Source organism: Gopherus flavomarginatus, chromosome 1 (genome assembly GCF_025201925.1).
Source record: "Gopherus flavomarginatus isolate rGopFla2 chromosome 1, rGopFla2.mat.asm, whole genome shotgun sequence".
Lineage (NCBI taxonomy): Eukaryota > Metazoa > Chordata > Testudines > Testudinidae > Gopherus > Gopherus flavomarginatus.
Genome location: NC_066617.1, coordinates 379,383,492 through 379,401,148, shown reverse-complemented (window position 1 = coordinate 379,401,148; position 17,657 = coordinate 379,383,492). Strand labels below are relative to the sequence as shown.

Here is a 17,657-nt window from a genome sequence, read left to right as displayed (position 1 = left end):
GGGGGGGAGGCAGGGCAGGGGAGAGCTGGGTCGGGGAGTTCCCCTGCATGCCGCCCCCCCCTTACTTGCTGCAGGCGGCCCTCCCCGCGCTCCCCTGCCCCAGCTCCCTCCACCTAAATATTGGCAGCGACCGGGGTGGCCAAAGATGCGGTCGCTGCCGAAGAAAATGGTGCCCCCCAAATCCTAGTGCCTAGTAACTGCCTGGGTGCAGGGCCCGCACTCCCCCCCACTCTTTGACACGTATATGTCATCCTCGTTGTGTCTTCCCCTGCTGCCTCTGGGTCGGTCATAGCCTGCCCACCGAAACCCTGTTAGACTGGGGAACGCACACCGCCAGCTGCAGCACTACAGCCCCACAGGACTCCCCTCGCTGGCCTGCCTAGTGCTCTGCCGTGCTCCCCGAGTGTCCCCCCAAACTCTGCTTGCCGGCCCCTGTGCCGGTTGTTGGCTGGGGGGTTGGGTGGTTTGGCATCAAGGCATTGGCCAGGGGAGTTGGGCGGCTCAGCACTGGGGGGTTGGCCGGGGGGGTTGGGCAGGGGGTTTGGCGGCTCAGCACTGGGGGGTTGGGCAGGGGGTTGGCCAGGGGGGTTGGGCAGGGGGTTTGGTAGCTCGGCGCCAGGGGGTTGGCCTTGGGGTTGGGCAGGGGGTTTGGCAGCTCAGTGCCAGGGCGTTGGGCGGGTCAGCACTGGGGGGTTGGCTGGGGGGGTTGGGCAGGGGGTTTGGCAGCTCGGTGCCAGGGGGTTGGGCGGCTCAGCACTGGGGGGTTGGCTGGGGGGGTTGGGCAGGGGGTTTGGCAGCTCAGTGCCAGGGGGTTGGGCGGCTCGGCACCAGGGGGTTTGGTGGCTCAGCACTGGGGAGTTGGCCGGGGGGGCTGGGCAGGGGGTTTGGCAGCTCGGCGCCAGGGGGTTGGCCAGGGGGGTTGGGCAGGGGGTTTGGCAGCTCGGCACCAGGGGGTTTGGTGGCTCAGCACTGGGGAGTTGGCCGGGGGGGTTGGGCAGGGGGTTTGGCAGCTCGGCGCCAGGGGGTTGGCCTGGGGGTTGGGCGGCTCAGCACTGGGGGGTTGGCCGGGGAGGTTGGGCAGGGGGTTTGGCAGCTTGGCGCCAGGGGGTTGGGCTGGGGGTTGGGTGGCTCAGCACCAGGGGGTTGGCCGGGGGGTTGGGCAGCATGGTGGCCGGTTCGGCGGGTGGCTCATTGGCCGAGTCATTGGCCAGGTGGTTGGGCGGCTCGGTGCAGGGTGGTTGGGTGGCTTGTTGGCCGGTTCGATGGGTGGCTCACTGGGCGGGCTCTGGGGCGCCATGCTCCTCTTCTCCCCCATGGGTCTCCGCAGCCCAGGGGCTCTCCTGCCTTTCGCAGCCAGGACCAGGCAGCAGCGGGGCGGCTCCGGGACAGGCTGCTGAGCAGAGGGGGGGCCTGGCTCGGCTGAGCTCCTGCATCTGGCCGGCCAGGTGCCTGGGTTCCTTGTTCCCAAGGCAGGGGAGAGGGAGGGGGCTCGGGACAGGGAATGTGCTGTAGGGAACAGCCCAGCCCTGGGCTGGGACTAGCGGGCTAACCCCACTCCTCCCGGAACTGAGCACTGTGGGTGCCCTCGGGCTCTGGGCAGGTCAGTGGCCAAGGGAGACATCCGCTCCCCGTACCCCTCTCGGGGGTCATGGATGTGGCTGCCTGGCTCATCTCCTGGGGCCTGCCGCAGAAGGGGGTGGCGGGCTGCCATGGGGTGCGAGGAAGTGGTGCAGTTGAGAGGCTGAGTGCCAGGCTGCCAATGCTGGGTGCTGTGTGTGTGGGCACCCCCTGCCCGCAGGCTCTGCTCTGGGTGTGCCCTGCGCTGCTCCTGCCCCGGCAGCACCTGCCTTTCCTGCTGCTCCTTGCACTTTGCCCCTGCTGCGGGCGGGTGGGGCGGGGCGGGGCAGGGATCGGTTCCCTAAAGGGGGACGAGGCTGGAGTCCCAGCACACGGGGCTCCCTGCCTCATGTCGTCTCTCTCCCTACAGCCTGGTGCCACCCTGGCCGCAGCATGGAGCGCTGGCCCTGTCCTTGCCCGTCTGGCTCCACCGAGCAGCCGTTGCCTCAGCCTGTGGAGCGCCCAGGGGCTGCCCGTGCCCTGTAGCCCCCGCTGGCTGGAGCAGAGCTGTGCCTGTGGGCATGGAGAGGATGAGCTGGCTCAGCAAGCTGCACTCCCGGGCAGCGGGGCACCGAGCCAGCCGTGGCGCCAGCCTGCAGAGCCCCGTAACGGCTGACCCCGAGACCTGCCTCATGGTCTTCAAGAACCACTGGTGCCAGGTGAGGGTGCCCGGGGGGGTCTGGGCATCGGGCCATGTTAGGGGGCGATGCAGGGGGAGAAGGAGGAGGGAGAGCCGAGAGCCCCCAAGAAGGGGAGTGCTCCCAGTCGCCGGGTGGGTCTGTACTGGAAACATGCCCAGGACGGGAACCCCCTTCAGTGTGAAGCCCTTCTCGGGGTGGGGGGGAAGCCGTAGGCTCCTCCACCTCCTGAGACTGCAGCTCTCTGAGCCTTAGCGGACTGTCTCTGCCATGGGCCCCCCCAGGGAGTCCCCTCCCTCTGGACCCACGGGGCCTCCCCTCCCAGAGGGGATAATGCCCCCCCAAGCAGCTCTCAGCCAGCATAAAACAGGAGGGTTTATTGACCCCAGCACAGGAAACTCTCCAGCCTCAGGCCTGGCCTCCCCCAGCCCAGCACATCCCAGTCTCCCTGCGTCCGGGGGGCTCCACCTGCTCCCCCTCTCCAGCCCAGAGCCCCACATCACCGGCGCCCCCCAGCTCCTCCCCTCCTTTGTCCTCCATCCCAGGTAAACAGGTCACTGGGGCCCTCTCCCTTCCGTCCTTTGTTCCTCTCCAGCTGGAACCAGCTGGTAGGTCAGTGGGTCCCTCTCTCCTCAGCCCTTTGTCCTCCCACTGGCCAGAACCGGCTGAGGGCCAAGCTGGGCTGGGCCTCTTAGTCTCCAGGTCACCAGTTGTGCTGACCGAGTGCAGCACCTGCCTCAGTTTCCCTCCGCGGGGGGCTGCCATGCCTGAGGGTAACAAGCAGGCCTGTGGGTACCTAGGGGTCCTGACGGGTGGGAGGCCCATCAGGGCTGTTGGCAGAGCAGCCAGGGACAAGGTGTGGTAAGAACTGGGACTCTGCCGATGGCCCAGACACCGGGAAGGGGGGGAAGGGGGTCCCAGAGCACCTGGCACAGTGTGGCCAGCCCCGGGAGGGCCTGGCCTGGGTGCCATGTAGTCCCCCCCCATCCCCCAATGCTTTGATGGACCCAACCCCCCCATGAGACCTGCCCTGCTTTGAAATGGCTGGTGGTCCCTGCAGCTCCTGGCTGCGGGCGGGGGTCCCCAGGGTCTGAGCTAGGCCACACCTGTGAGCACCCCCTGTGACCACCCCCAGCAGGCTAGACCCCCGGGGTCCCGCATTCCCACCAAGGCCGGCCACGCGGGCTCACCACCTCCGAGCTGGAGCCTCTGGGCCCAGCCGCCTGCGTCCCACCCTCCAGCCAGGAGCCTCAGGGCCCCCCGTGCCCAGCGCGTCCTGCCGACAGGGCCCTGGGGAGCCGTGTCCCCACCGCAGCCCCCCCCACATAGCCCAGCTGGGAACTGGAGCCCCTGCCCCCCCAGCTGAGCAACGGTGGGGGGGCTCCAGTTCCTAGCTGGGCGTGGAGACCCTGTGGCTCCTGGCGCGCTCTGTGTGTGTGTTGGAGGGAGGGGGGAGCGGCTCCCAGCGGGGGAGGGCTGCAGGTCCCAGCTGGACAACAGGGAAGGGGGTGGCAGCAGCTCCTGGCTGAACGGGGGTGCTGCAGCGGGGACACAGCTCCCCAGGGCCCGTCGGTGGGACGCGCTGGGCACAGGGGGGCCCTGCAGCTCCTGGCTGGGAGGGGGCTGCAGTGAGGACACGGCTCCCCATGGCCCGTCGGCAGGATGCGCTGGGCATGGGGGGTCCCTGCGGCTCCTGGCTGGGGTGGGGCCTGCGGCAGGGACATGGTTCTCCAGGGCCCATCGGCTGGACACGCTGGGCACGGGGTGGCAGCAGCTCCTGGCTGGAGGGGGGCTGCAGTGGGGACACGGCTCCCCAGGACCCGTCGGCTGAATGCACTGGGCATGAGGGGGCCCTGCAGCTCCTGGCTGGGGTGGGGCCTGTGGCAGGGACATGGTTCCCCAGGGCCCGTCAGCTGGACGCGCTGGGCAGAGCTCAGGCCGGGACGCAGGCGGCTGGGCCCAGAGGCTCCGGCTCGGAGGTGGTGAGGCCGCGTGGCCGGCCCTGGCGGGAGAGGGGACCCTGGGGGTCTGGCCCGCTGGGGGGAGTTCGCAAGGGGTGCTCACAGGTATGGCCTAGCTCAGACCCTGGGATCCAGGACAGATGCCCAGCGAAGAGGCAGGGCTGCCGAGTGCCCTAGCCGGCCATGGCATGCCCTGGGGTCCAGGGTCCGTGCAGGGATCGCCGGGGAGGGCACGGGGTGCTGGGACGCTGGCACAGACCCACGGGATCCCTCTCTGAGGGGACTCCTCTGCCGTTCCCCGTGAGCTCTGGCCTGGGGGAGCCAGGCCCCTGCCACAGGGATCACTGCCCCTCGCCCAGCCGGGGCAGTGACGTTCTCACAGCGCTGGCACAGGTGGGTTATCACCCCTGTGTCTTACCCTGCCATGACAGCAGACAGACCTTTCCCACCCCACTGGGCAAGAGGGGAAACTGAGGCACACACGGGACTCGTAACGTATTACAGCCACCCCCCTTTGTCCCAGAGGCCCCATCTAAAAGCTGAGGGAATCCGTGGCCACACCGTGCCCGGCCCACCTGAGCATTTCGAACAGCCCCTCCTGAGGGGGCCCCTGCCCCTCGCTCAGCGCGGGCCCCTCCCTGTGCCCTGCCCCCCCACTCAGCACCTGTCACCCCCTCAGGCCCCCCGCCCTGCTCATACAGCGTGTGCTGCCCTCCCCTGCCCCCTGCCCCCCCACTCTGTGTGCTGCCCCCCTCGCTCAGCACCTGCCACCCCCCGTTCCCCCCTTCGCTCAGCGCTGCTGCTGTCTCCCCAGGTGCTGAGGGTCCTGGAGAAGCGGGGCCCCAAGCCGGGCCCGGGCGCGGCGGACGACGCGAGCGCCGTGCGGAACAACACCTACCAGATGCTGACGCTGCTGGCGGAGGAGCGGGCGGGCGCCGGGGCGGGCATGGGGCCTATCCTGCAGCTGGTGCTGGCGGAGAACCTGCTCGAGCGCCTCCTGCACTGGCACCTGCAGCGGGATGGCAGCGAGGAGCAGCGGGCAGAGCAGCTGAAGCTCTACGAGATGCTGATCAGCCAGAGCCACCAGCCCCTGCTGCGCCACCCTCCCGTGCGGCGCCCGCTGCTGCAGCTGCTGAGCCTGTGCGCCGAGCCGGCCTCACCCAGCCTGCAGACCAGCCTGGTGCTGCTGCTCAACCAGCTCTGCGACTGCGTGGCCAAGGACCCGGCGCTCCTGGAGCTCTTCTTCCACCGGCCCACGGAGCAGGGCCCTGGCGACCTGCTGCTCTTCTCCCTGCTCGTCCCCTTCATCCACCACGAGGGGCCCACGGGGCAGCAGGCCCGCGACGCCCTGCTGCTGCTCCTGGCCATGGCCGCCGGCAACCGCGCCGTGGCCACCTACATCACCGACAGCTCCTACTTCTGCCCGGTACGGGTCCCCCGCCGCCTGGGTGCCCGGGCTCCTCCCTGGCCGGGCCCCCCAGAGCCAGCGGGACGGACCGGCCCCAGGGGCTCCCCCCAATCTGGAGCCAGCGGGCTGGGCCGGCCTCAGGGGCTCCCCCCAATCTGGAGCCAGCGGGCTGGGCCGGCCTCAGGGGCTCCTCCCCGGCTGGAGCCAGCGGGACGGGCCGGCCCCAGGGGCTCCTCCTGGCTGGAGCCAGCGGGACGGGCCGGCCTCAGGGGCTCCTCCTGGCTGGAGCCAGCGGGACGGGCCGGCCCCAGGGGCTCCTCCTGGCTGGAGCCAGCGGGACGGGCCGGCTCCAGGGGCTCCCCCCAATCTGGAGCCAGCGGGCTGGGCCGGCCTCAGGGGCTCCTCTCCGGCTGGAGGCAGCGGGACGGACCGGCCTCAGGGGCTCCTCTCCGGCTGGAGGCAGCGGGACGGACCGGCCCCAGGGGCTCCTCCTGGCTGGAGCCAGCGGGACGGGCCGGCCTCAGGGGCTCCTCCCCGGCTGGAGCCAGTGGGACGGGCCAGCCCCAGGGGCTCCCCCCAATCTGGAGCCAGCGGGCTGGGCCGGCTCCAGGGGCTGCCAGTGGGACGGGGGCTTGTGCACGCTGTGGCTGTGACTCCTGGCAGGGGTGCTCCAGGGGGGCTGGCAGGGCACCTCCTCCAGCCCATCACCGCAGCGTCAGTGCCCCCTGGGGCAGCACACAGAGGCCCACAGAGACGTGGCGACTTTGCCCAGGTCGAGGCCAGGCCCCCTAGCCTCCTGCCCAGCTGTGTTCAGTGCATCCCGCTCTGGCTGGGTGTGGTGAGCCCGGCCTGGCGTGGGGGACACACAGCGGGGTCCAGCCAAGTGCCCAGCCTGGCCCCGAGCTCCCTGCTGGGGCAGAGTGGCAGGATGCCAGTGTGTCCCTGTCCAGACGCTGGCCCTGGCCCTGGCCCTGGCTCTCTCCACCTGCCTCCCCATGTACTGGGGGTAGCTGGCCCTGGTGTTGCAGGGAGGGAGTGGAGGCACTGCAGCTCTGCTCGGTGGGCGTGGGCTGGGGCCATGAGGGAGCTGGCACTGAGCTCCGCTGGGCACTTGGCCCTCCGGCGCCCGGGACCTGCAACGACAGTGCGGAGCTGGTGTCGCCCCTTCCTGAGGGGTCCGCACCCCCAACGTGCCCCCTTGAGCTCCAGCTGCAGGGGAGCAAGAGGCTCAGACCCCCTGTGAGGAGCCAGCTGCTCTGCGACTGTGCGACTTGGGCTGGGCACTTTGCTGGCCCCTCCCCCGGGCTGGGTGGGCTCTGTGGGGCAGGCAGCATCTGTCAGGGCAGTGCCTGGCACCTGGTGCCCACTGCTGGGGGCTCTCCCTAACCATCAGCGTTTTGCCGCTCCTGTGCCTCCAGGTCCTCGCCACGGGCCTCAGTGCCCTCTACTCCTCGCTGCCCCGCAAGATCGAGGTGCGGGCGGACGACTGGCACTGCCTGCGCCGTGAGGACTGGATGGGGGTGCCCGCACTCGTCCTCTTCATGAACTCGCTGGAGTTCTGCAACGCAGTCATCCAGGTGGGCAGGCCGCAGCCCGCGGGAGCCCGCCTCAGCCCGCACTGCCCAGCAGCGTGCCCGCCCCGAGATCCCCCGTCCTGCCCGGCCGAGGGGCACTGTGCCCACCTCAGCCAGCCCTGTCCAGCACCGTGCCCGCCCCGAGATCCCCCATCCTGCCCGGCCAAGGGGCACCATGCCCACCTCAACCAGCCCTGCTCAGCACCGTGCCCGCCCCGAGATCCCCCGTCCTGCCCGGCCGAGGGGCACTGTGCCCACCTCAGCCAGCCCTTCCCAGCAGCGTGCCCGCCCCGAGATCCCCCATCCTGCCCGGCCAAGGGGCACCATGCCCACCTCAGCCAGCCCTGCTCAGCACCGTGCCCGCCCCGAGATCCCCTGTCCTGCCCGGCCGAGGGGCACCGTGCCTACCTCAGCCAGCCCTGCTCAGCACTATGCCCGCCCTGAGATCCCCCATCCTGCCCGGCCAAGGGGCACCATGCCCACCTCAGCCAGCCCTGCTCAGCACCGTGCCCACCCCGAGATCCCCCATCCTGCTCGGCCGAGGGGCACTGTGCCCGCCTCAGCCAGCCCTGTCCAGCACCGTGCCCGCCCCGAGATCCCCCATCCTGCCCGGCCAAGGGGCACCATGCCCACCTCAACCAGCCCTGCTCAGCACCGTGCCTGCCCCGAGATCCCCTGTCCTGCCCGGCCGAGGGGCACTGTGCCCACCTCAGCCAGCCCTGCTCAGCACCGTGCCCGCCCCGAGATCCCCCGTCCTGCCCGGCCGAGGGGCACTGTGCCCGCCTCAGCCAGCCCTGTCCAGCACCGTGCCCGCCCCGAGATCCCCCGTCCTGCCCGGCTGAGGGGCACTGTGCCCGCCTCAACCAGCCCTGCTCAGCACCGTGCCCACCCCGAGATCCCCTGTCCTGCCCGGCCGAGGGGCACTGTGCCCGCCTCAGCCAGCCCTGTCCAGCACCGTGCCCGCCCAGAGATTCCCCGTCCTGCCCGGCCGAGGGGCACTGTGCCCGCCTCAGTCAGCCCTGCCCAGCAGCGTGCCCGCCCCGAGTTCCCCCGTCCTGCCCAGCCAAGGGCTTCCCAGCACCGTGCCCGCCCCGAGATCCCCTGTCCTGCCCGGCCGAGGGGCACTGTGCCTACCTCAGCCAGCCCTGCTCAGCACCGTGCCCGCCCCGAGATCCCCCATCCTGCCCGGCCAAGGGGCACTGTGCCCGCCTCAGCCAACCCTGCCCAGCAGCGTGCCCGCCCCGAGATCCCCCGTCCTGCCCGGCCGAGGGGCACTGTGCCCGCCTCAGCCAGGCCTGTCCAGCACCGTGCCCGCCCCGAGATCCCCCATCCTGCCCGGCCGAGGGGCACCGTGCCTACCTCAGCCAGCCCTGCTCAGCACCATGCCCGCCCCGAGATCCCCCATCCTGGCCCAGCCAAGGGCTTCCCAGCACCGTGTCTGCCACGAGATCCTCCGTCCTGCCCGGCCGAAGGCTGCCCAGCACCATGCCTGCCTCAGCCAGCCCTGTCCAGCACCATGCCTGCCCTGAGATCCCCCATCCTGGCCAGCCGAGGGCTTCCCAGCACCATGCCCGCCCTGAGATCCCCCATCCTGCCCAGCCAAAGGCTGCCCAGCACTGTGGCGACCCCGATATCCCCTGTCCTGCCCGGCCGAGGGGCACCATGCCTGCCTCAGCCAGCCCTGCCCAGCACCGTGCCTACCCCGAGATCCCCCATCCTGCCCAGCCAAGGGCTGCCCAGCACCGTGCTCACCCCGAGATCCCCTGTCCTGCCCGGTCGAGGGGTACTGTGCCCGCCTCAGCCAGCCCTGCCCAGCACCGTGCCCTCCCCGAGATCCCCCGTCCTGCCCGGCTGAGGGGCACCGTGCCTGCCTCAGCCAGCCCTGCCCAGCACCATGCCTGTCCGAGCCCACCCTGCCCAGCACCGTGCCTGCCCAGAGATCCCCCATCCTGCCCAGCTGACGGGCACCGTGCCTGCCTGAGCCCGCCCTGCCCAGCACCGTGCCTGCCCAGAGATCCCCCGTCCTGCCTGGCCAAGGGGCACCGTGCCTGCCTCAGCCAGCCCTGCCCAGCACCGTGTAGAGCGGAAGCTGTGGCCCAGATCGCAGTGTCTGGCTGCGCTGGGAGGGACCCAGGCGTCCTGCAGTCCCTTCTGTGGCCTGGTGCCCACTCTGGGCTCTGTGCTCCTGCAGGTTGCCCACCCGCTGGTGCAGAAGCAGCTGGTGGATTACGTCCATAACGGCTTCCTGGTGCCTGTGATGGGCCCAGCCCTGCACAAGGTAGGCTCAGAGCGGGGAGGGGAAGCTGCTGGCATGTATAATGCACCTCAACTCTCGCCTGACCCCTTGTGGGGTTCTGGCCCCCTGGCCTGGCTCAGCTGCTGTGTGTGGGGGGTGTCTCTGGTGGCCGAGCCCTGCGGCAGGGGTAGGTGTGGGTCCCTGGCAGCTGAGCCCTTCAGCTCGGGGGGGTCCCCAGTGGCTGAGCCCTTCAGCTCGGGGGGGTCCCCAGTGGCTGAGCCTTGCGGCTGAGTTGGGGGGTCTCTGGTGGCTGAGCCCTTTGGTGGGGGGTAGGTGAGTGTCCCTGATGGCCAAGCCCTGTGGCTGGGGAGGGGTCCTCAGCATCCGAGCCCTGCGGTGGGGGGGGGGGGGTAGGTGTGTTTCCCTAGCGTCCGAGCCCTGCGGTGGGGGGATAGGTGTGTGTCCCTAGCGTCCGAGCCCTGCGGTCGGGGGTAGGTGTCTGTCCCTAGCGTCCGAGCCCTGCGGTGGGGGGGCGGTAGGTGTCTGTCCCTAGCGTCCGAGCCCTGCGGTGGGGGGGCGGTAGGTGTCTGTCCCTAGCGTCCGAGCCCTGCGGTGGGGGGTAGGTGTGTGTCTCCGGCGGCCGAGTCCTGCAGCTCGGGGGGGTTCCCCAGTGGCCGAGCCCTGTGGCTGGGAGGAGTGTCCCCGGTGGCTGAGCCCTGCGACTGGTGGGGGGTGTCCCTGGCGGCTGAGCCCTGCGACTAGTGGGGGGTGTCTCCGGCGGCCGAGCCCTGTGGCTGGGGGGGAGGGGGGGTTCCCCGGCGGCTGAGCCCTGTGGCTGGACGGGTGTCCCCGGTGGCTGAGCCCTGTGGCTGGGGGGGGTTCCCCGGTGGCTGAGCCCTGTGGCTGGGGGGTAAGTGTGTGTCCCCGGCGGCTGAGCCCTATGGCTGGGGGTGGGGTTCCCCGGTGGCTGAGCCCTGTGGCTGGGGGGTAAGTGTGTGTCCCCGGCGGCTGAGCCCTGTGGCTGGGGGTTGTCCCCGGCGGCTGAACCCTGTGGCTGGGGGGGGTTCCCCGGTGGCTGAGCCCTGTGGCTGGGAGGGTGTCCCCAGCGGCTGAGCCCTGTGGCTCGGGGGGGTTCCCCGGCGGCTGAGCCCTGCGGCTCCGGGGGGGTTCCCCGGCGGCTGAGCCCTGTGGCTCCGGGGGGGTTCCCCGGCGGCTGAGCCCTGCGGCTCGGGGGTGTCCCCGGCGGCTGAGCCCTGTGGCTGGGGGGGGTGTCCCCGGCGGCTGAGCCCTGTGGCTGGGGGGGGTTCCCCGGCGGCCGAGCCCTGTGGCTCGAGGGGGTCCTCGGCGGCCGAGGGGGGTCCCAACAGTGCGGCTGTCCGGCAGACGGCGGTGGAGGAGCTGCTGGCCAGCACGGCGTACCTGGAGCTGTTCCTGCGCAGCGTCAGCGACCCAGCCCTGCTCCAAACCTTCCTCCGCTTCATCCTGCTTCACCGGCACGACCACAGCACCATCCTGGACACGCTCGTCGCCCGCATCGCCGCCAACTCCCGGGTACGGGCCCCAGCTCCCCCCAGCTCCCGGGGACGGGCCCCAGCTCCCCCCAGCTCCAGGGGACAGGCCCCAGCTCCCCCCAGCTCCTGGGTACAGGCCCCAGCTCCCCCCAGCTCTAGGGCATGAGCCCCCAGCTCCCATCAGCTCCTCGGTACAAGCCCCAGCTCCCCCCAGCTCCCGGGGACGGGCCCCCAGCACCCCCCAGCTCCTGGGTACAGGCCCCAGCTCCCCCCAGCTCTAGGGCATGAGCCCCCAGCTCCCATCAGCTCCTCGGTATAAGCCCCAGCTCCCCCCAGCTCCAGGGGACGAGCCCCCAGCTCCCCCCAGCTCCAGGGCACAGGCCCCCAGCTCCCCGCAGCTCCTGGGTACAGGCCCCAGCTCCCCACAGCTCCCGGGGATGGGCCCCAGCTCCCCTCAGCTCCTGGGAATGGGCCCCCAGCTCCCGGGGACAGGCCCCAGCTCCCACCAGCTCCTGGGTGCAGGCCCCAGCTCCTGGGCATGGGCCCCTGTCACGCAGTGTGGGGGAGTCAGCGCCCTGCACCCCCCATTCCTGCGATTCACCGGGACTCTCAGCCAGCCAGTAACACAGAAGGTTTATTAGCCGACAGGATCACAGTCCCAGACAGGTCTTGCAGGCACAGACAACAGGACCGCCCCCCCCCCCCGCCCCCCAGTTAGGTCCATCTTGGGATCCCAGAGGCACCACAGCCCCATTGGGGAATCAGAGCCCCGTCTGTGCCTCCCTCCATTCCCCAGCCACCTCCCGAAAACTCCCTCTCTCCCCCCAGCGTCCCCTCCCCCAGCCATTGTCCCGCTTCCTGGGCAGAGGTGTCACCTGGTCTCCAACCCCTTCCTGGGTTCTCCCGTTACCTGCTCAGGTCTCCTCCCCCCAGCCAGTCTCCCATCCCCCCATGCAGATCATCCTCCCAGGCCAACCCCCCCCCCCCAGCATTCACAGGCCACAGTCAGAACAGTCCCAGTTCATCACAGCCCCCAGCTCCCGGGGATGGGCCCCCGCCCTCCCTCCAGCTCCTGGGGACAGGGTCCCAGCACCTCTCAGCTCCCGGGTACAGGCTCACAACTTCCCCCAGCTCCCAGGGACGGGCCCCCAGCTCCCGGGGATGGGCCCTGCCCTGCCTCCAGCTCCCCATGGGCCTGTCGCCCCGAGTGCTCAGCTCCCCCGGGGGGACGTGCCGACGGGCAGGCGCTGGCCATGGAGCTGCCCCGCTGCTAGTGCTGGCAAGTGCCGGGAGCCAGCCTGGTCCACCCAGTGCCTGCCGTGCGGCCCAGCCCCCCAACACCTCCCTCTCTCCCCCTAGCTCTGCATGGTGTCTCTGAGTCTCTTCCGCACGCTGCTGAACCTGAACTGCGAGGACGTGATGCTGCAGCTGGTGCTCAGGTGACTTGGCGTGTTGCCTCCTGTCCCCAGCTGGGCTCCCCGGTGCCCCGCTCGGTGCCTCGCTTTCCCTGTCTGCGGGGAGGGGCTGGAACGGAGGCTCTCCAGCAGCACCATGGCTGAGGGCTGCCGGGGCGGTGGCTTGGCCCCATGGGGAGCCCCAGTGCCGTGGCAGGGCCCCGGGCCCCCCTCGCTGTCGCTCTGGCTGCTTGGTCCCAGCGTGGCAGGGGCAGCCTTCCCCAGAGCCCTTCAGGGTGCGCCTGCCCCTGCCCAGGCCTGGAGCACCCGGGGGCCGGCCCAGGGATGTACAGCAGGCACGCCAGCACCCAGCGGTGTGGGGTGCCATGGCCGTCTGAGCAGGGGGCCCTGGAGAGCCCCCCGAGCCCCTCCGGGCTGGGGGCACGTCACCCCGGGGCCCTGGAGGGGAAGCATGAGCACAGCGCCCCCTAGCGCCCGCTCCTGGCATGGCTGTGCCCTGGAGCACCTGGGAACAGCGGGCTGAGGGCATGGAGCTGGGTCCCTGGTGGGACGGCCTGGTGTGACCGGGCTGCCCCACTGCCCCCAGGTACCTGATCCCCTGCAGCCACGTCATGCTGAGCCAGAGGCGGGCGGTGAAGGACCTGGACATCTACGGCAAGACGGCTGCCAAATTCCTGTCGCTGATCCCGCGCTGCTGCCGGACCGAGAGCCTGTCCGCACCCGACCGGGAGGAGCATGCCACCTGGGCCAAAGGTGGGCCGGTGCCCGCGGGCCCTTCCCATGGAGCCGCCCACTGCTGGAGGCAAGGGGGGCACTGTCACCCAGCAGCCCGGGACCCTCGGCATGGTCTCGGGGGCTGCCCAAGCAGTGGCTATTGGGGGCTGGCACATGGGAGTCAGGCCGGCGGGAGCTGCTGTCTGTCCTCACCTGGGGCCATGGGGGCATGTGCCCACCCGGGAGACGGGGGGCTGCTCGGGGCGCCCAGCCCTGGTGTGGATACCTGCTGGCTAGCCCAGCGGTGACCCCATGGGCAGGTCTCCATCCCCCCCCGGAGGCTGGGGTGCTGTGGGGCGGGGGCGGTAAGGCTCCTTCTTGGCTCTCCCTTCTCAGCCCAGCAGTGACCCCACGGGCAGGTCTCCATCCCCCCCGGGGGCCAGGCCTGCGCTAACGCTTCCTCTCGGCTCTCCCCCGCAGCCCAGCAGTGACCCCACGGGCAGGTCTCCATCCCCCCCGGGGGCTGGGGCGCTGTGGGGCGGGGGCCAGGCCTGCGGTAACGCTCCCTCTCGGCTCTCCCCCGCAGCCCAGCGGTGAGCCCACGGGCAGGTCTCCATCCCTCCCCGGGGGCTGGGGAGCTGTGGGGCGGAGGCCAGGCCTGCGGTAACGCTCCCTCTCGGCTCTCCCTTCTCAGCCCAGCAGTGAGCCCATGGGCAGGTCTCCATCCCCCCCGGGGGCTGGGGCGCTGTGGGGCAGGGGCCAGGCCTGCGGTAACGCTCCCTCTCGGCTCTCCCCCGCAGCCCACGGGAGCCCCACCGTGGACACCTCCTCCGTGGTCACGGTGCCCAAGCCCTCCACGCCTTCCCGCCTCGCCTTCTTCATGCGCCAGCAGAGCTGCAGCTCGGAGTCAGGGAGCCCGGCGCCCCGCTCGCCCGGCCTGGCCACGCCCAGCGGGAGCCCCTGCCACCGCCCGGCCAGGTGGGAGGAGGTGGCGGAGCTGGACAGGAACTACCTGGAGTACCTGCGGGATGCTCAGCTCAGCGTGGAGCAGTGCGTGCTGGCCTGCCGCGTCTGGTCAGCCCCCTACGACGGGGAGCGGCCGGGCCCCGGCCCCCCCGGCCCTGCCACCCCACACACTAAGAAGAGGGGCCTGCCAGAGGGGGGCGGGGCACCCGGGGCTCCCAGCAGCAGTGAGCCCAGCGCCGGCCCCCCTGTGCCCGATGTCGAGGACTCGGCCCCCCTCCTGAATGGGGCCCCCGGGTCGGAGCCGAGCCGGCCGGGCAGGCCAGACGGTGATGTTGCGGTGAAGAAGGTGCGCCGGGGTCCCCCTTCCGCCGGCTCGGAGTGGGAGCGGAGGGGGCTCAAGGCCCAGGTGGAGAACGGCTCCCCCACTGCCCCGGCCCCGGCCCCGGCCTGGGAGCAGCCGTCCATGGACTCCCTGATCGACGAGCTGCTGGCCCAGGCGCCCGGCGAGCCCAACGGCTCCGGCTTGAGCATCGAGAGCTTCTCGCGGGAGCTGCGGGAGCTGGAGGCAGAGCTGCAGAGGGGGGCTGGGCAGTCACCTGTGGGGCCCCTCTCCCGGGAGGTGCAGGAGGAGGCCGAGGAGAGGTTCTCCGAGCGCCCGGCTCCGCTCACCTCGGGGGGGGCCCCAGCGCAGTCCTGGCCGCCGGAGCCCCTGGCCCAGCTTGTCAGCAGCCCCCTGCGTGCCCTGGGGCAGCCGCCCAGCCAGCCCTTCACAGGTGAGTGGGGGGGGTCAGCATCCCGAGTCCTGGTGCTGGCGTCCGAGCTGGCTAATGGCCTGCGATGGACCTGTCCCCTCTGGGGCCCAGGGCAGCTCAGGGGGGTGGGACATGGGGGCACCCCAGTGGGCGGGGCAGGCTGGTGCCCGGCAGGGGCTCGTGGGCAGGTGGGCAGGGGCAGGGGGAGTCAGGGAGCGGCTGGTGCCCAGCGGACGGCGGGAGGCAGGGGCCTGGCAGGCAGGGAGCGGTGGGGGCCTGGTGGGAAGGGTGTCACAGGGTTTGGGGGAGACCAGACCCTGCACCCCGGCTTCCTGCGATTCAGCAGGACTCCCAGCCAGCCAGTAAAACAGCAGGTTTATTAGCCGACAGGAGCACAATCCCAGACAGGTCTTGCAGGGACAGACAACAGGACCCCTCAGTCAGGTCCATCTTGGGGGGCCCCAGGGAGGCCACAGTTGGTCAGGGCTCCCCTCTCCATTTCCCAGCCAGCTCCAAACTGAAACTCCCCCAGCCGTCTCCTTTCTGGCCTTCCTCTGCCACCTTCCCAGGCCAACGCTCCCCTCACCAGCCCCCCATGGTATGCAGAGAAAACATTGACATTCTCACTTCACACGGGGAGGCAAGGGCAGGCTGAGGCCTGGTGTGCAGGGGGTCGCAGGGAGAGGCTGGGGCCTGGCGGGCAGCGGGAGGCAGGGGCCCGGCGGGCAGGGGGAGGCAGGGACAGGCTGGGGCCCGGCGGGCAGGGGGTGGCAGGGACAGGCTGAGGCCCGGCGGGCAGGGGGTGGCAGGGGCCTGGCGGGCAGGGGGAGGCAGGGACAGGCTGGGGCCTGGCGGGCAGGGAGTAGGAGGGGCCCGGTGGGCAGGGGGTGGCAGGGGCCCGGCGGGCAGGGGTTGGTAGGGACAGGCTGGGGCCCGGCGGGCAGGGGGAGGCAGGGACAGGCTGGTGCCCAGCGGGCAGGGGGTGGCAGGGGCCCAGCGGGCAGGGGGAGGCAGGGACAGGCTGGGGCCCGGCGGGCAGGGGGAGGCAGGGACAGGCTGGTGCCCAGCGGGCAGGGGGTGGCAGGGGCCCGGCGGGCAGGGGGAGGCAGGGACAGGCTGGGGCCCGGCGGGCAGGAGGTGGCAGGGACAGGCTGAGGCCCGGCGGGCAGGGGGTGGCAGGGGCCTGGCGGGCAGGGGGAGGCAGGCACAGGCTGGGGCCTGGCGGGCAGGGAGTAGGAGGGGCCCGGTGGGCAGGGGGTGGCAGGGGCCCGGCGGGCAGGGGGTGGCAGGGAGACGCTGGCACCCAGCGGGCAGGGGCAGGCCGGCGCGCGGCAGGCAGGTCCTGACTGACGCCGTGCCCCGCGCAGGTCCCTTCGTGGCCGTGCTGCTGGCGAAGCTGGAGAACATGGCGCAGAACTCGCTGTACGTGAACGTGCTGCTGACGGGGCTGGTGGCGCGACTCGCCTGCTACCCGCAGCCCCTGCTCCGCTCCTTCCTGCTCAACACCAACATGGTCTTCCAGCCCAGCGTCAAGTCCCTGCTCCAGGTACGCCCAGGCACGGCCCCTGCCCGCTCATGGGCTCCCGGGGGCCCCGCTGGGCCTGTCAGCTCAGGGGCAGGGCAGTGACCCGCGGGCGGTGGGCGCCCGCATTGCTGGAGGGTCGCAGGGCTGCAGGCTGAGCCAGTGGGGAGCTGCAGGTTCTGGGGTCCCCGTACGCAGCCCCCCCGCAGCCCAGCCTGGCACAAGCCATGGCCGGGGCCCCCTGCTTGGGCACTGAGCCGCCTGCCTTGCAGGTCCTGGGCTCGGTGAAGAACAAGATTGAGAGCTTCGCCGCCAGGCAGGACGACTTCCCCGCCCTGCTCTTCAAAGCCCGCAAGTACCTGCTCGCCCGCGGCCAGCTGGACTGGGCTGACGCCCCCAACGCCGCACCGGCCCTGCGCCGCTCCGAGACGTTGGGTAGGGCCGGGGCCCGGGGGGAGGCAGGCGGGGGGCTGCCCCCCAGCTGAACTGGCCCACCCCTGTGAGCACAGGGTTCCCTGGTGTTACCATTCACCTGGCCCGACTCCCCCGGCCTGGCGCCCTCTCCTGGCTCCTTGGGCCCGGCTCCCCCAGCACAGCTCCCCCGGCGCGGCGCCCTCGCCTGGCTCTCCCAGCCTGATGCCCTCTCCCGGCTCCCCCAGCCTGGCTCCCCCAGCACAGCTGCCCTGGCCCGACGCCCTCTCCTGGCTCCCCCGGCCCAGCACCCCCAGCCAGACACCCTCGCCTGGCTCCCCTGGCGTCAGCCCCCTCCGGGTCACACTGGGGTCAGCCCCTCGGCTCCCCCTCAGAGACCAACCCTCAGAGCCCCCAGCCCCCACGACACACCGGGAGCCCCCTCAGCGAGTGCCCCTGGTGGGACCCCGGCAGGAGACTTGTATCCAAAGGGAGCCAGGCACCCCCCGGCCTGACTCTGCAGTGACTGCCTGTGGGAACAGCAGGCGGGTGCCTGGGGGTCTGGACCCAGCGATTGAGTTCTGGGTTAGCGCCGGGTCGAATCAGAGCCCAGAGCCCCCCGACCCCTCTGTAATCCCCTCCAGGGGCGTGTCCAGCTGCCCCCGTGTCACTACCCCCGGCCCCTCTGTAATCCCCTCCAGGGGCGTGTCCAGCTGCCCCCGTGGCACTACCCCCGGCCCCTCTGTAATCCCCTCCAGGGGCGTGTCCAGCTGCCCCCGTGTCACTACCCCCGGCCCCTCTGTAATCCCCTCCAGGGGCGTGTCCAGCTGCCCCCGTGTCACTACCCCTGGCCCCTCTGTAATCCCCTCCAGGGGCGTGTCCAGCTGCCCCCGTGTCACTACCCCCGGCCCCTCTGTTATCCCCTCCAGGGG

The 17,657-nt window shown here is 71.6% G+C and overlaps 1 protein-coding gene and 1 long non-coding RNA gene across 2 annotated transcripts in view; one reads left to right on the top strand and one right to left on the bottom strand.

Moving 5' to 3' along the window:
* Positions 1-17,657, top strand: part of FHIP1B (FHF complex subunit HOOK interacting protein 1B) — a 58,896-nt gene that overhangs the window by 39,752 nt on the left and 1,487 nt on the right. Inside the window, exons 3-12 of the mRNA XM_050949696.1 lie at positions 1,988-2,276; positions 5,031-5,642; positions 7,043-7,201; positions 9,390-9,476; positions 10,818-10,985; positions 12,305-12,384; positions 12,947-13,113; positions 13,875-14,813; positions 16,160-16,338; positions 16,587-16,749. Of these exons, the coding sequence (XP_050805653.1) occupies positions 2,139-2,276; positions 5,031-5,642; positions 7,043-7,201; positions 9,390-9,476; positions 10,818-10,985; positions 12,305-12,384; positions 12,947-13,113; positions 13,875-14,813; positions 16,160-16,338; positions 16,587-16,749 (2,692 nt within the window). The 5' untranslated portion in view covers positions 1,988-2,138. The remainder of the gene's footprint in view (positions 1-1,987; positions 2,277-5,030; positions 5,643-7,042; positions 7,202-9,389; positions 9,477-10,817; positions 10,986-12,304; positions 12,385-12,946; positions 13,114-13,874; positions 14,814-16,159; positions 16,339-16,586; positions 16,750-17,657) is intronic.
* On the bottom strand, positions 7,208-8,985 carry LOC127039654 (uncharacterized). The gene is made up of 5 exons (XR_007771274.1): positions 8,558-8,985; positions 8,333-8,407; positions 7,907-7,981; positions 7,457-7,606; positions 7,208-7,381 (listed from the first exon to the last, which is right to left on the bottom strand). It is a non-coding gene; the product is annotated as an uncharacterized LOC127039654 (long non-coding RNA).